Consider the following 17,452-nt stretch of genomic DNA (forward strand, 5'->3'; position numbering starts at 1 on the left):
ACTTAATGAAAATCTAAACAAAATGAAATAATACTAACATATCCATGCACATGCCCATTCTCCAACTCCAAGCTCTATAAACTTCAATTCTTATTGCATTTAAGCATATCAGGTTATGTGCATTTGTCTAAAGAGGGAGGGTATGGCTTAAGGAGATCAACACCCTAAGTGTGCAGAATTATTAGGCAGCTTTTTTTTTCAGGCAAAATGGGCCAAAAAAGAGATTTAACTGACTCTGAAAGTTCAAAATTTGTAAAAAAAAAAAAAAAAAAAAAAAAGTCTTCGAAAGAGATGCAATACAGTGAAATTGCAAAGATATTGGGAACCATCAAATGTTTTGTTGCAAATAGTCAACAGTGTTCCAAATAAGTGTTGAGAAAAAAGACAGAAATTAACTGCAAGAGATTTGAGAAGTAGCAAACATGAGCCCACAAGGAACCCATTATCCTCCAGCGCTGACATATTCCAAAACTGCAGCCTACCTGGAGTGCTCAGAAATACAATAGTCGGGGAGCCAAAGTTTCAAAAATGGGTTGAACCTGACATCGCCTGCCATACTGTTTATTTGTGTTTTTTTTGTTAACTGTGACCCTGAGGACCAATAATTGGAGGGTCTGCTCTTTGGGAAATATCGCGAAAAAAAATTGTGGCCATTTTAGTGTAGGTAACCTTCATTTTGTGATAGAAAATTTTGAAAAATGAAAAATTTCCTCAAATCCTCAGTGGAATGGGGAAGCTGACAACATTCAGTGAAAAAAAATTCATAAAACACATTTCTACATGATTTTGGCTCAATTTAATGCCAAAAAATAAGGCATTTTTTCACTTTTTTCCAATATTTTCATCTTTACTTCATTGGCAATCAACTATTCCCCCAAGTTTTGACATCAGCCAATATGCCATTCTTTTCTTCAAACAGTATAGTCATTCCACAGAAAAAAATATTAAAATCCAACCAAAATCAATGGATCTGTGATGATTTCTTTACCATCAACAGGCCCAGAACATCAATAGAATGTTAGGCTCCTCTCAACATTCCATAAGGCACACTGGATATTTAGCGTGGTTGTTAATGTCCACATTATTAAACATCATGGCCTAGGCATCTAATAATAATAATAATAATAATGATAATAGCCGCAAGCGGCAATGATCTGCCCTCGCCTATGCCACACCCATGCCACACCGCACCCCGGCTCTGCACATGCCGTGCCCCACGAATGCACCTTACTCAATGATCTAACTTCTAAATTAACACTAACCCCTAAACCTATGACTGAAGTCATAGTGTTTGGTCCACAGAAACAAAGAGACAGTGTCAGCAGTCACCTCCAGTCTCTCTCTCTAAAACCTTCAAATCAGGCAAGAAATCTCGGGGTAATAATGGACTCAGACTTGAACTTTAACAGCCACATCAAATCAATAATATCTGCAGCCTTTTACCATCTAAAACATAGCAAAAATCAAAGGTTTACTGTCTAAAGCAGAGAAACTTATCCATGAGTTTGTCTCCAGTAGGTTAGTCTACTGTAATGGTCTGCTCACTGGTCTCTCCAAACGAGCTGTGAGACGCTGCAGAACATCCAGAACGCTGCAGCTCGGGTCCTTACTCGAACTAGGAAGTACGAGCACATAAGTCCTGTGCTCAGGTCTCTGCACTGGCTCCTGTGGCTCAGAGAATACATTTTAAAGCAACTCTGCTTATGTACAAGTCTCTCCATGGCTGAGCACCAAAGTACATCTGTGACATGTTAGTGTCATATGAACCATCTCGCACTCTGAGGACCTCAGGGACCGGCCTCCTGCTGGTGCCCAGAGTCAGAACTAAACAAGGGGAGTCAGCATTTCAGGTTCATGCAGCTAAAACCTGGAACAGTCTTCCTGAACATGTGAGACAGACTCTTCGCTGTTTAAATCCAGGCTCAAAACATTTCTGTTTGACTGTGCATATAACTAAAAGGTTTTCATTCCGCACTCTTCTCTCCAATTTATGTCTCTCTTTTTTAATTTTAATCTTCATGATTATTTATGTTTTGATTTGTTTTTATTATGATTTTAATATATTTCTTATTCTGTAAAGCACTTTGAATTACTTTGTGTACGAATTGTGCTATACAAATAAACTTGCCTTGCCTTGCCTAAACCTACATGAACTCCTAACCATAGCCCTAACCCTAGCCTAACCTTAAAGGTTGTATAGAGGATTTTCCAAGGAACGAGAAATCCAGCGACTGTTTGTCCTTTTTCAAATGTTGCGCATGCGTGAAACCACCCCCCCTCCCCTACAGCTCCCTACGTAGAAACGCCTCCTCCCGCCTCCTCCTTACGCCAGAAACAGGTTTGCTTACAGCCGGTGCGCTGCACATGACTTGTAAACTACTAACAGTGTTGGTTAGGCAAGGCGGAGAAGTGAGGAGCGGGGGGAGCGGGTGCGCGGACATTTCGTGCGCGGACGAGAAGTGAGGAGTAGGGAGAAGAGCGGAGCAGGGAGAGGAGAGAGGAGAGGGGAGCGGTGCGCGGAGATTCCGTGCCCGGAGGAAGTGAGGAGCAGGGGGAAGAGCGGATTGGGCAGCGGGGAGAGGAGCAGGAAAGGGGTGCAGAGAAGGTTGCGCGGAGATTCAGTGCGAATGAACTAGCTACAACACGCAGCAGCAAGCGGACTCTTTCTTTGCCTTGAAAATTAAGTTTTCAGACATAGGATATCGCTTTCGTGTCCTGAAAAACCTTTGACTAGCTCTTGGAAATAAAGTACGTTTTCATAATAAGCAGAAGTGACCTGTCCAGGAGTAATTTGGCAACCAATGCGTCAGTCTTTAGACCCTGCGTCTGCTTCAGTTGCGCCATCGCTGGAATGAATCTTCAAGAATCACCTTAGTTTGGCTTCGCTGCTTTTCCCCTTGTCTTCTTCTTTCAGCAATCTCAAAAACGGACTTTCTTTTGCGGCTAACTGCTCCTGGATTCTTGTCTGCCATTGCAACAAACTTTGTGCTAACTGCGAGGAAGATATAGGTAAAAAAAAGCCGCTAAGAACTGTTGCGTTGGTGGAGTAAACAGCGTCTGTGCGGCTTGTGTCTGTGGACTGCGTGACAGGCGTACGTAAACCACGTACCGGCGGCGCACTGGCAAGTCAGTTACGCTAGAAACGTAGGGAGATTGATTGACAGCCTGTCAGCTAACAGATAACGAGGCAGTGTCGTTATCTATTGGCAAATGTTTAGCTGGCCCCAAAACGTCCAGAGTTGATGAATTTTTATTCTCTTTTTTTTGGTCATCATAATTACAAGGCTACTGCATCTCTATAATGCTATCATTGACAATTTGAAACAAAAAAAAAATCCTCCATACAACCTTTAACCCTAGCCCTAACCCGAACCTTACCCCTAACCTAACCCTAACCCCTGATCTTAACCGAACCCTACTATTTTTCTCAATTTCTGTATGTGTTGATTTTTTATTTATTTTTTTAAATCCAAGATGGTGGACTTCCAGTTTGGGAGAGAGCGTGGTCACAATATACTTTATTGTTCCTATTCCCATGATGCATCTGTGTACTAAATTTGGTTTGAGTACATTGTGCAATCAAAAAATACTGGGAAGGATTTTCCAAAAAAGTGAGCATCAAACCTCCATGTTTGTTTTCCCAGTGGGATGTGTCTATTGTCAAAGTCAATCTTTTCAAGTCTTTTGAACCATATCACTTTTGTTTCTGGTTCTGATATTGTCATATTTTAGTTTTGTGATTCAGATATTGTTAATTGTGTGGTTGTTGGATCCTAACAGCGGAAAACGACTCGAGAAATTTGTTTTGCGAACTCCATAAATGCAAAAGTGAATCAGATGTGTGTGACTCAAACCTCTGTTCAAACTGTTTCTCTTCACAACGGAATTGAAAAATAGTGAAAGGTGAAGGTGATGGGCAGGATTGATTCACAGGAAGAACCAAAAAGGAAACCTTTGCCTTCCTAACTCATCCTGAGTTTGCAGAGAACATTTTGTATGTGGAGCGCCATCAAAGTAAAATCCTGTTAGTTAATGGAGAGGAGCAGAAGACAAACAGACTGAGCTGCACTTTCATGTTCTTGTGGTTTTACAGCAACATCACGTCTTGGTCTCTTTGCAGTGGAAGGTGTTTCTTGGTGAACAGCTGGTGCCTTTCACTTTGGCGTTGACTTTTTAAATAATGTTTAATAATGTGGACATTAACAACCATGCTAAATATCCAGTGTGCCTTATGGAATGTTGAGAGTAGCCTAACATTCTATTGAGGTTCTGGGCCTGTTGATGGTAAAGAAATCATCACAGATCCATTGATTTTGGTTGGATTTTAATATTTTTTTCTGTGGAATGACTATACTGTTTGAAGAAAAGAATGGCATATTGGCTGATGTCAAAACTTGGGGGAATAGTTGATTGCCAATGAGGTAAAGATGAAAATATTGGAAAAAAGTGGAAAAAATGCCTTATTTTTTGGGATTAAATTGAGCCAAAATCATGTAGAAATGTGTTTTATGATTTTTTTTTCACTGAATGTTGTCACCACATGTGTTCTTTGCATCTGGAATGTATTTGTAGACAGCTTCCCCAATCCACTGAGGATTTGAGGACATTTTTCAAAATTTTCTATCACTAAAATGGCCACAATTTTTTTTCGCGATATTTCCGGAAGGGCAGACCCTCCAATTATTGGTCCTCAGGGTCACAGTTAACAAAAAAAAAACACAAATAAAAAGTATGGCAGGCGATGTCAGGTTCAACCCATTTTCTAGAGCTTTTGAGACTTTGGCTCCCTGACTACAAGGAGTTTAGTGCTCAGAGACATGGTCTAGGTGAGGAAGGCTGAAACCCGACCACCACCAAACAAGAAACATACGGTGAAATGTCAAGACTGGGCAAAGAAATATCTGAAGACAGATTTTTCAAAGGGTTTATGGACTGATGAGACAAGACAACAGTGACTCTTACCTGACCAGATGGATGGGCCTGTGGCTGGATTAGTAAAGGGCACAGAGCTCCACCTCAACTCTGACACCAGCAATGTGGAGGTGGGGTACTAGTATGGGCTGGTATTATTATAGATGAGCTTGTTGGATCTTTTCGGGTTGAAAATAGACTCAAATTGAACTCCAGAACCTACTGCCAGTTTATTAAGACACTTTCTTCAAGCAGTGGAATAGGAAAAGATTGATGGTGAAGGAAAACCGTACACCTCTCTGAACAGTGTCTGAGGCTGTGGTTGCTGTTGCACAAAAAGTTGATCTTAAACAGATCAAGAAACTGACAGGCTTCATGAATGGAAGGCTTATGGGCTTTACTATACTGGAAATGTTGATTTTTCATTTTGTTGCATAATAATTCTGCACATTAATAGTTGCCCAATAAATGTGCACACATAGATTTTCTCCTAAAAAAGCCAAAACTTCACTTTCACTTTTTTAAATTTTAAAACATTTTGGATTGACAAAGAGCACTGTAGTTGTTCAGTTATATATATATAAAAAAAAACTTACAAATACATCCTCTCTAATAATTATGCACACAGTTTGTACATATTGTGCAGCGTCCCAGACACTGTTCAGAAAGGTCTACTGTTTTCCTTCACCGTAAATCTCCTGTTTAAGAAGGGCTCACAAGTTCAGGCCATGTCATTATTTTTTCAACTTTAAGGCCTTTACTGGCTAGCCAAGCAGTGAAGTACTTCGATGCATGCGATGGAGCATTGTCCTGCAGAAAAATCATGGTCCTCTTGAAAGATGCAGACTTCTACTATCTTCTAAAAACTGGCAATAGGTTTTGGAGTTCATTTGAGTCCATCTTTAACCTGAAAAGGTCCAACAAGCTCTTTCAACAAGCTTTAATAATACAGCCCATACCAGTACCCCACCTCTTGCCCATCCATCTGGTCAAGCAAGAGTCACTCTCAGACAGGGACAGTGCACATTATGCATTAAGTTTAACAGGAGAGATGCATTGTACCCAGTTGTAGAGCAAGTGCTAATTTCCACCTGTAGTCCCTGGGCAGGTTGATGTTATAGTTCATAAAATCAAACATACAAAGAGAATGTCTTTATAATGACTGGAGAATCATATCATTCTGTATCCTCAGTCACACCCAGTTCAATCAGTACCTTAAAATCATCATCCTTATCAAAATCATCATTCAATTCATTCACTCCAGAACATCACTCTCTCTCGAGACACTCATCAGTCCACACTGTGGGTGCAGGTTTGGTTTGAAAGCAGCCACTGTCAAGCCAGATGTGAGAATGTTCCATAGTTTGTACTTGTGATCAGCTCAGTCCATAAAACCTTTGAAAAATCCTTACCTTGGCCACTGAACTTGTATTTCTGGGCACTCCAGCAGTTCTGGAATATGACAGCACTGGGGGATAATGGGTTCCTGGTGGATGTTTGATTCTTCTCAAATGTCTTGAAATTTGACGGTTTTGTGATCACTGCCCAATATCTTCGCAAGTGCAGCATCCCTCTGAAACACTTTTTTACAAATTTTGACCTTTCAGAGTCAGTTAAATCTCTTTTTTGTCCTATTTTGCTCGAGGAAAAGAAGCTGCCTAATAATTCTGCACACTTTGATATAGAGCGTTGGTCTCCTAAGGCCACACCCTCTCTCGTTAGACAAATACATTACTTGATATGCTACAAGAAGAATTCTAGGTTATACAGCTTGGAGTTGGAAAATATGCATATAAAAATCATGATATGGTCAATACCCACTTGCCTAATAAGTGTGAATATTGCTCTAGAAAGAATGATGTTAAGAATAAGAATAATGTTCTTCAGCCTGTTTGGGGGTGCTTAGTGGTGGCTGCTTGGATCATTATGTTCAGGTGTATCACAATGGCCAGCTCTGTATGAGAGTATGCAAATTTTTTGTTCTAGAAATAATTCAATTGTAATCTTGTGTAGCATAAAAAAGAAAATATATGAACAAAATGCAGTGTACTTCAGCCCCCGGGCACAAGGTGGCGCCGCGCACTTAATAATTAAAGCCTGTGAAGTTTAGGAGGCGGGCCACAAATGTCACAAACTGTTCTATATGTAGTTTTTAAACCAACAAGGATTCGAGGAAGAATACGACGGATGCAGTTGTTTGAGAATGGTATCGATCTAGAGCTTCGTTTTGAACACTAAGCCTCGTCTTCATCAGCAGAGAGAGAGCAACACTGTGGAATGTTAGCATCACTGGGCTAAAGCTACGCGCTAGCTACAGCGGCTAACAGCGGCTAACAGCTGGCACCCCGGAAGGCCGCTGCTTCGCCGGGTGGGGATTTAACTTTCTCTCAGCAGCGCGTCTGGATTAAAACCACGTCCAGTCCTGAGCGCTATGTGTTATTACAAACTGCTATCTGTGTAGTCTTGATCAGAATGGATTCATCTGTGGGCTTTGGGATAAGCGACGAAGTGTGCCTCGCAATATCCTTTTTATAATAAGCCACATGAAAAACCCTGATGTCTTGGCTAATGTTAGCATGATGGCAGGTAAATATTGTTGTTGGCAGACGTGACCGGTGTGATTGATTCGTTTATTCTCTTAAGACCGATTGAGCCAAACACATGCACACAGGTGTCTTTATGTTTATCTGTGTGACTTATATTAATGCCACTAAATTCTGTAATGATAATGATTTTCTCTTTACCTTATCCTGTAATTTCCTGAACAATCGTCTGTTTCTGCTTGGTTTTGGCCGCTTACCTCTCAAATCATATTCATAGTTTAGCATTTGCATGCACAGTATTAATGCCATTGCTTCACGTGAACTTAACCTGGTTTGAAGCTGTGCACACACCTTCATGTCATATTGTTCCTTAATCACACTGCTCACACTGTGAGAGGTCAGGAGTTGAGGTCAGGCCTGAGGGAGCCCAGACTACTGTCTCTCATTGAGCGCTCTGGTCACTTTTTGTAAGTATCACTCAGCTTCACATACACAGACTTCAAATTGGTGTTGTGAGTACATAATATTTTACAAACTTCACAGTAATAAGGTGGTAACGTTGGTTTGCATTAAGATTCCAGTGTTGTTTGGTTTCAGAGAGGTGTACTCTATCTTACGTTAAAACACAATTGTATTCACTACCAACGTGTTCTCTGCCCGTTATTGAGAATTCTCTACTAAACCCTGGCCCATAATTAGACTCACATGGATGCACAAGCCCGTGCTTAGCTAACTGTGTTAAGGCCATGCTGCCCTCAGGAGTCAATATGAAACCTCTAGTATATGTAGAAGAAGCCAGGTGCAGCTGTTACTGTTTGTAATCCTTATGGAAAACATACACAGCATGGTCTTTTCATTTCTTGTAATTGTGACAAAGCCAGGCTGCCACAAACACAAGTTGGTGTATCAGTGCTTAATTGACAGCATTCATACTTATTAGTAGTAGTCTTCTTAAACCATGTGGTATTTGTGCAGTTTCTTAACACACTTTGTTGCATACATCATGTTACATCATTTTACTACTAAGCAAGAACATAAACTGCAGAACTAGTGCGAGATTCTGTGAAAGAATCAAGTATAAGGAACTTTCTGCCATATATGGGTGAGGAAGAGCTGAATCATTTTCCTGTTTCCAACTGTTATCACACTTTGCTGAGCATCCTGCACAGAGCAGAGCTCTTGTAAAAATATGGCTTTGCCCACACACATCCCAGTTTTGTTTATAACAGAGCTTTAGCACTTCTCTTAAACACAAGATCACACACTCACACATGTATGATGTATGTGCATGTAAAATTAACCCCTTTCATCATCTTACATTGCAGTTAATGTTTTAACCCGTTTAATCCTTGACATGTGTTGCCATTTTTACTTCAGCACAAACTGCCTCTCTAAAACACTAATTTCTTTGATAGACTTTGCTCTGACAAGTGTTATATTACATACATATACATTATATTAGGGACTTAACTTTTAAACTTTGCTTCTTGTGCCTCTCTCATTCAGGTTGTGTGTGTTGGCCACTCCTGACGCTGTTGTCTCTCGACCAGTAGCCCAGCTTTCAATACCTGTCAATGCCAATTTTGAGTTCCTTCGGGGTAGGTTGTTTTAAGATATAATATTAATGTGTTTCTTAGTAGGTAACAATTCTGATGTGTTCAATAATCCATCTGCTTATTACAATTATATAAAACAAAAACAGACATGGTTGTTGTAGATATAACAACATTTGACCACCAAACTTGTCTTTGTGACAATAATCTCTACAGTGTGAAGTTTATGAAGGCCATTGTTTTTAATATTTATTAAATTAATTATGTTCTGCTATTTGTCTTTTCAGAAGCAGAAGAGGCTCTTCTAATTGACTTTTCTGCAAATTGTAAGTATTAATTTTTGTCCTTGAATCTGTGTTTTTGTCCCCTTAGTGTTTCTTTGTTCTTCAGCTACAGGTTTCAGACAATGATTTATTATAAATGATACAGACCAAGCACTCACTCATATGGTCCCTTTAGTTAATCACCATTAACAATTGAACAAGCCTTTTTTTTAGCCAAATGTCTGCCTCTGTATGTGGCAGCAGGCATTAGTCATGAGTTACTATCGCCTTCTGGAGGAATTCGTAAGACTAATGTGGATCTATGCTTTGTTTCTAGTTTGTGTTTTCAGAATAACTAAATATGTGGGTTAAATATGTGTAACCCATCTGTTATGTGCCTGCACAGCCTTTGTACGAGTCCGAGTCAAAGGAGACAAGAGCCCTGAACTGCTTTTAGAACTTCAGGATGATGAACGTACCCAGCTCTTTCTCACACAAGTGAAGAGTGCCCAGGAGCAAGGTAAGACTGTCTGCATTCTCAATAATTTAATTCCTCATCTAACTTTGATCTTAAAGAGTGGATTACACTGTTTACCCATTTTGTTTCTAGCATCCTTATTAAATAAAACTCAACATTGTAACTTCATACAAAATCAGGCTCATAAACACTTTTTCTGAAAGTATAATTTCAATTTTAGTTCAATCTAAAGTTGTAAAACCAGACGTGATGGAGCCGCTAGCACCAGCTGCCCCGAGAGGTCCTGTGCCTATTCCACCTCATAGAGGAAGTAAGGTTTCAAATTCAGTGAACTCTGGAACTGGCCCTCCAAGAAAGAACAGTTCTCTACCCAACCTCAACAACTCTTCAGCCCAACAGAAAAAAACAGGTTTGTTTTAATATACGGCCTCTAAACAACACATGTTCACTTTTTACACTTTGTTTTGTTTTCACATTGTCAGATCCTGTTCATGCGCTTGCCTCAGACTTCGGTTTTGACAGCAGCAATAACCACACTCTTAAGGTAGAAGAAAAGAAGAACCAGCAGAATCGTTTAGTAGCCACCAGAGACCCTCCCCCTGTTCCTCCTCTCCCTCCTCGTAAGACCACCTTTTCTCCAACCAACCCTCTCCCTCCACCGCCAGTCACCAAGGACAGATCTGCTTCACTACAGACTAAAGAATTTTACGCAAACACCAGACCAGAGTAAGTTAAAAGCCAATCAAATAAACACATGTTGCTCTAAAAAAGCTAACGCCCTTTTCCCCAAATCTCTATCAAGCTTTGACCGTGTGGACAGGTCACCCTCTTGGTCTGACAGTCCGACCACAAACAGCATGAGACAGGCCATGTTCTCGAGTCAGGCAGGGCAGCGTGAATATGTTATCAAACACAGGCTGATAAAAAAAGAAAGCGAGTATGTGGACTTCAAAAACTTTAGGTAAGACTATTCAATTTGCATTGTGTCTCATATTTTTACTTTATTAATACTGATTAAACAACAATTGTGCTTTTCATTAGATTCTTTACAGGTACATGGAACGTCAATGGTCAGTCTCCAGACAGCAGTTTAGAGGCATGGCTCTGCTGTGATCAAGATGCTCCTGATGTCTATGCACTTGGGTTAGTAATTTGTTAAGCTAATTACTTTTCTTCTAAACCTTTACACATTTTTGTTATACATTTTTTCGGTTTTAGATTTCAGGAACTTGACCTCAGCACCGAGGCTTTCTTCTACATGGATTCCTCTAAAGAACAGCTGTGGTTGGATGTTGTGGAGAGGAGTTTACATCCCAAAGGAAAATATAGAAGGGTGAATAACAAAATTAGCAAATCTCCTTTCAGTGAGAAAATATTAGTTTCAACATTATGATTGTCTATAATTGTCTTCCCAACAGGTTCGGGTGATTAGGCTTGTAGGAATGATGCTGGTTGTGTACGTTAAAAAGTCTCATTTAAATCACATCAAAGAAGTTGCTGCTGAACATGTGGGCACAGGAATTATGGGGAAAATGGTTGGTATCAGCTGCTTCATTAATGCTTTTTACCCAAAGAAATTATACACTGATTCTTTCCTTTTTACAGGGGAATAAAGGAGGTGTTGCTATAAGGTTTGTTTTCCACAATACAAGCTTCTGCTTTGTGAATTCACATCTAGCAGCGCATGTGGAAGACTTTGAACGGCGTAACCAGGACTACAAAGACATATGCGCGCGTATGACCTTCCACTTACTAGACCAACCGCCACTCAATATTGTCAAGCATGAGTGAGTAACGTAGGATTATAAGTTTTATAACTGAAAAATGACACTTGATGGCTCAATTTAATTCTGAACGTATTTTTGTTTTGTGTTTAGTGTTGTTATCTGGCTTGGGGACTTGAACTATCGTCTATTTATGTATGATGCATCTGAAGTTAAAGGACATATAGCTAAAAACCAATTAAAAACACTCCTGGAAGTTGATCAGGTGAGGAATTGCATCAATACAATAAAATAAAAGTATTTAGCAAGGGAATTTATTTTTATCAATTGGTTTCTAGTTAAATATCCAGCGATCAACCAAAAGAGCCTTCACTGACTTCCTGGAGGGAGAGATAAATTTCATTCCTACCTATAAGTACGACCCAAAGACTGATCGTTGGGACTCAAGGTAAAACTGCTTGAATCTGACTTATTGCCAACAAGGTCTTCATAAACTACAGTAGAAGGACTCTGATATGAGCTCAACAGTGGTGTATGTGTGACTAACAGCTGACCTCTTGTTGATTTTCCACAGTGGGAAGTGCCGTGTCCCGGCCTGGTGTGACAGAATCCTGTGGAGGGGTAGTAGTGTCAAGCAGATTAAATACAGGAGTCACATGGAACTGAAGACGAGTGACCATAAACCTGTCAGCTCTCTCTTCAGCATAGGAGTAAGACGTTATGCAATCAAGTATATTAGTCCAAAATACATCTTCAGCCTATGGCCTGTAGTATTCTTATTCTCATAAATAAACTTGTAACTTTATTGTATGTCATAGGTCAAAGTGGTAGATGAGCAGCGGCACAAAAAGGTGTTTGAGGAGATTGTTCGGGAAATGGACAGAATGGAGAATGACTTTCTCCCATCTGTGTCCCTGAGCAGAAGAGAAGTATGACAACCTATGTCAAATTTAGCAACATATTTTACATACACTAATGAACAGCACTTTTAACACTGTCTTCACTCTAAATCCCACAGTTTACATTTGAGAATGTCAAATTCCGTCAGCTTCAGCGGGAACGTTTTCTGATAACCAACGATGGACAGGTCCCTTGCCATTTTGCTTTCATCCCTAAGCTCAATGATTCTCAGTACTGCAAGAACTGGCTCCGGGCTGAACCCAGTGATGGACTGCTGGATCCTAGTAAGTAATTTCTTTTTTTTTTTTTTTTTTAAACCATAATTTGTGCAATAATCACATTTTCTACTATAGTTGCTTTACATTTGAACCAGAACCAATATCAGTGGTGGAAAGATTACTGGAAATTCTAATCTTGTACAGTTATATGGCTAAAAATACCACTCAAACTTCTTCTTTCTTTCTTTCATGATCTATAGCAGGTTTTAAACGGCTATCCACATATAACAGAGCAGTGCTGTTCTGTGTCTTTGTATCTGTAGAAAAGACCAAAAACTGCTATTACCTGGTGACTATTATAGTCAATTACAAGTGCATGCTTAAAAATCTCCCCAAGTACAATTATCACAGTTATGTTTGTATATTTGTGATAAGTAACTTCTCACCCTTGGTCATTATAAAGATCATAGGCTGCTAACATTACAATAACATTGAAATTTACTGTCTGTTTTTGACCAGGTGAGACTCTGGAGATTTACTTGGAAGTATATGTGAGTAAAGACTCAGTCACTCTGCTGAACTCTGGGGAGGATTCTATTGAGGACATTCTGGTGCTCCATCTGGACCGGGGAAAAGACTACTTTATCACCATCTCTGGCAACTACCCAGCTGCTTCGGGACCTCGCTTGAAACCCTGTGTCGAATGAAGAAGCCCATCCGAGAGATTCCTATCACTAAACTCATTGATCTGGTGAGCACTGGCAACATCTTGTGTGTGCAACTTTAACCAGAAAAGCTGCTTTATAAATTAGTAAAACAGTATTTCTTCATTTGTTGTGAATCTCAAACTGGTATAAGTGAGGACCTGCTCACTTCAGGGAAACTCACTGGGCCTCAAAGATGATCTAAAAATGGAACAGCATATATTATCTTTCCATATATTTATAGGTCTTGGCTATGGTGGCTTAAGGAACGTGGAAGTGGTAGGGCACTAGGGCTTCCAAAGTTGGATATAATTACATACATTGTTGAATATCTTTGCATACACTTGATACTTTCATTCTTAACCTTGCTTCTGTAGGACTTTTATGACTCAATGTGACTTTTATTGATGCTTTGCAGCTGTCGTCAATGTTCCCTGGGGGTGTGAATGCTAACTGAAGGTAGACTGACCTTTGGTTTAACACAATCTGACCATAAATAACTGACTGATTTGGAACTACAACAGGTGACATGAAACACTCAATTATTGTCACAAGGATTTTTTGGTTGAAAATCAAATACCTAAACTGGACCATGAACACTCATATTGATCACAGGTTCCTGAATAAGTTGTTTAAATGTATCTGTATTTCTTCTTGAGTTCAGACTATGTTAAAGCTTTTTTGACAGTGTTTGTAAAAATCCCTCAGTCGTCCAGGTAGGATCCATGGCAAAGGAGAAATTCAGTTCTGTCAACTGGAGAAGCGGCTTGGATGAGCTTCGAAACATATTCGATCAAAAACCTTTGTCTGGGTGACAGAATTGAATTTCTTCTTTCCTTTTTTGGTAGTGTTTGCCAATGTGTGCATAGTGTCTCCACGGTAGCTGCTTAACACTTCACCATAGAGATGTATGGAGAACACCCCCACTGTGATTGCACTGCAAAGTATCAATATCCAGCCTTTTATTCCTGGTTTTCTTACTTTTCAGTTTTCTATATTTGTAGTTTGAAGTTCTGAATTCTTTGTTTAATGGCATCTTGCACTTTCACTTTTTCTATTTCTTATTTCTCTCCATCGCCTTTTCCTGGCTTGATCATTAATTTCTGACTGTCACTGTGGTTGTGGGCTGACTTCTCTCAGGGCGAGGACAGCTACATGGACAAGGTAAAGCATTAACCAAAGTTATAACTGCTTTATAGCACCAAATATTAAATGTGTTCATCTGGATCTTTTGTTTGGTAAAGTCTGTTAATGTGTAATTAGATGTATTATTCAAGGGTAAACTTCTCGGTACAAATGAAAGTATAATAAAAGTAAAGTACATACCATGAGTGTAGGCAATCTATGCCCAGACACACAATACTGGTTTAGCTATAATCCCTTATGGTCACTCACCCAGAAAATCTTTGGAGCAAAGTCCAACCCACCGAAATATATTTCTTGTATAACCATCAGAACATGGTAAAAATAGACCATGCCTAATTTCCAACACTGCTGATGTTGTTTTGATTAGTTATTACTAGTAAAAGTAAGAGTTTTGATTGGCACTCACTTGTATAGTATATTTGCCTCTGTGTAGTTGCAATGGGTGTGTCTAATATGTGACACACACTCTACTTTTCACTACTAATATAAAATGGGAAGTTTGTCATACCCTTAATGACTTAATGCTGTCACTTCAATATAATCAAATAACAGTGTATTTGTTTGAAACTCATTACTCTGTCTGACACACAGAAAGTCCAGGTTAGTCTCTTCAGTTTGGATCTGCTGTGGGGTTCTTCTATTCTGGCTTTAATATGTCGTGTCATGCAACAGAGAAACACATTTATTAATTGTATTCATTTTAAAATATTAACTAAATTATTTTATTATATCAGGAAAAGTCCAAGGTGAATTTTCTTATGGTGGATGGGGGAAATGGGGAAGATCGGCCTCTGAATATTCCTAAAGAAGTTTGGATCCTCGTCAACCACCTGTTTACAAAGTCATGTGATCAGGTAACAACTGCTGGAGAAAATGTATTGGTACAGGCATAATATGGATTTAACTGCAATAAATGATGTTCTGCGTTTTCTAGGAGGACCTTTTCCAGACACCTGGTTTACAAGAGGAGCTACAGAGCATCATTGACTGTTTGGACACAAGCATTCCAGACATTGTCCGTATCCTTATTTAATTTAATTGTAATGTTTCAGGGACTTCATGTCTGTTGTAGTATTTTTCTTTAACGCTGCCTGTAGCTGGTTGTAATCACTCTGTAGCTGAAGCACTGCTGATTTTCTTGGAGGCTTTGCCGGAGCCAGTGGTTTGTTATGAACTCTACCAAAGGTGCCTAGAGTGCTCGCACGACAGCCGGCTCTGCAAGCAGGCAAGGACTATTTTAAATTTCAAGTCATATCATGGAATAAATAGCACGAAATATAACATAATTTCTGTTTTACGCTTCAGTTAATATCTCAGCTGCCACGGGCTCATCGCAATGTGTTCCGCTACTTGATGGCTTTCCTGAAGGAGCTCCTCAAACACTCTCATAACAACAACCTAACAGCCAATCTACTGGGTATGGTATTTCTGTACATCTGTGTGAGATTGTATGTCTAACTGCAGCCATTCCTTTCACTGTTTAATGTTGTTCTGTTATTTCATGTTTCAGCTACACTCTTCGCCAGCCTCCTTATCCGTCCCCCTCCCAACCTCGTGGGCAAGCAGACATCACACGACCGTCAGAAAGGCATTGATTTTATCCTGGGTTTTCTCATGGCTGGAGAGGAGGAGTGAAACTGCTGTGAAACATGAACTGTGTGGAACATTTTAAGTTATCACCTTCAACCAAAACAAGTACACTTATTTTGCACCGTGTCTCTTTAACTGATAGCGGTACATTCACCTTTCACTTGTTTTACTTCAATAATGGTGTTTTGGTAACGAATTCACCTTAAAGTTTACCTGCTGCGGCTGAATGTGCTGCTGGGAGCCTGATGGGGGTTTAAAACTGATGTCTATGCACTTTCAGAAGACCTAAAGGACCTGTGCCTCCAGACTAGAACTGTGTTGTTTTGGTTTTGCCTAAATTCATTGTAAATAATGAGTGGTTTGAGTGGGTAAACACTATTGGTGAATGCGCCTAGAATGTTACACTAAGAAAGAAGCTTTTAAAGTAGAATGAATATTGCTGAAATCTTTTGGCAGAATATATAATTTTCAAACAGTAATAATAATTTGACAATCATCACAAAACCTTTTCAATAATTTATCATTCTTGTACTTTTATCTGTTATTTATGCAAATCCATCTGGGGCTTCGTCAAGTTAAGTTTCCTGTTTAGTCAAGTTAAGTTTCCTGTTTTAAGTTACTTGTTTTTATCATAAATAAGGAAAACACTTTTTAAATGTTTGCTGTGCTTGTGAATGCAGTTACTGTACGTACGTTGTCAGCCTTACAGAGTCCATTTCACACTAATGTAATTCAAAACACACTCCTTACTACCCAAGTTGACCTCCTCTGTTTTGTGTCTGCAGTGATGTACATAGTGTGTATTTCAATGTTATCACATCTGATAGTGTCATCAAGAAAGTGGTACTGTTTATTTGTTGTCAAAGTTTACTTTTCTTGGTCTCTGTCACCATAAATGCTAAAAAGGTAATTAAAAAAACATTTCACTAATATCGGCAACAATTGTGCCCTCATTTAAATTTCAAGTGAAAACTGCTAACTAAATTGGTAATAACTCCTCCATCTATTTTATACATATTTAACCTTAACTTTTTTGTTGCATACTAAAATTTGTAAATCAGATGTGTGTAATTTAAACTCAACTTTTGACAATCATACTTTTCTGTTTTCTTTTGTCTCAGCCTTATATTGTCTAATAATGTACTTGATCACTAGGTATCTACAGTTAAAAGTAGCTTGATAATTTTAAGCACCTCAAAGACAAAGAAATTAATCTGAAACAAATCTAGGTCTTTTTACCTTTTTAACCATCCCTTTGTGAGTCTTTTCTCATCGACCATCATGCCATCAATGTCATGATCATTCATTGTAGTTTGTCATTGTACCTGATGATGTAACAGTGTAGTTTTGTGTCAGACTGTCTTCACTTCAACTTTTGTAACTTTAATTTATTTAACTGAAATAAATATGTATGTAACTTAT

The 17,452-nt window shown here is 39.2% G+C and overlaps 1 protein-coding gene across 1 annotated transcript; it reads left to right on the forward strand.

Moving 5' to 3' along the window:
- The first annotated feature begins 6,990 nt into the window (after positions 1–6,990).
- Positions 6,991–17,451, forward strand: ocrl (OCRL inositol polyphosphate-5-phosphatase). Its single transcript, XM_055159268.1, is given in 25 exon segments — positions 6,991–7,431; positions 7,842–7,921; positions 8,961–9,052; positions 9,295–9,333; positions 9,677–9,790; positions 9,969–10,157; positions 10,231–10,474; positions 10,551–10,709; positions 10,790–10,891; positions 10,967–11,081; positions 11,167–11,283; positions 11,354–11,535; positions 11,626–11,737; positions 11,811–11,920; positions 12,047–12,182; positions 12,291–12,401; positions 12,491–12,656; positions 13,110–13,250; positions 13,253–13,341; positions 14,435–14,458; positions 15,175–15,294; positions 15,375–15,459; positions 15,538–15,665; positions 15,746–15,857; positions 15,951–17,451. Coding segments are annotated over 25 exon segments (2,940 nt in total). The 5' UTR covers positions 6,991–7,383; the 3' UTR covers positions 16,076–17,451.
- Position 17,452: the final 1 nt, after the last annotated feature.

This window comes from Boleophthalmus pectinirostris, unplaced genomic scaffold (genome assembly GCF_026225935.1).
Source record: "Boleophthalmus pectinirostris isolate CB_2022bp ecotype Guang Dong unplaced genomic scaffold, ASM2622593v1 HiC_scaffold_23, whole genome shotgun sequence".
Classification (NCBI taxonomy): domain Eukaryota; kingdom Metazoa; phylum Chordata; class Actinopteri; order Gobiiformes; family Gobiidae; genus Boleophthalmus; species Boleophthalmus pectinirostris.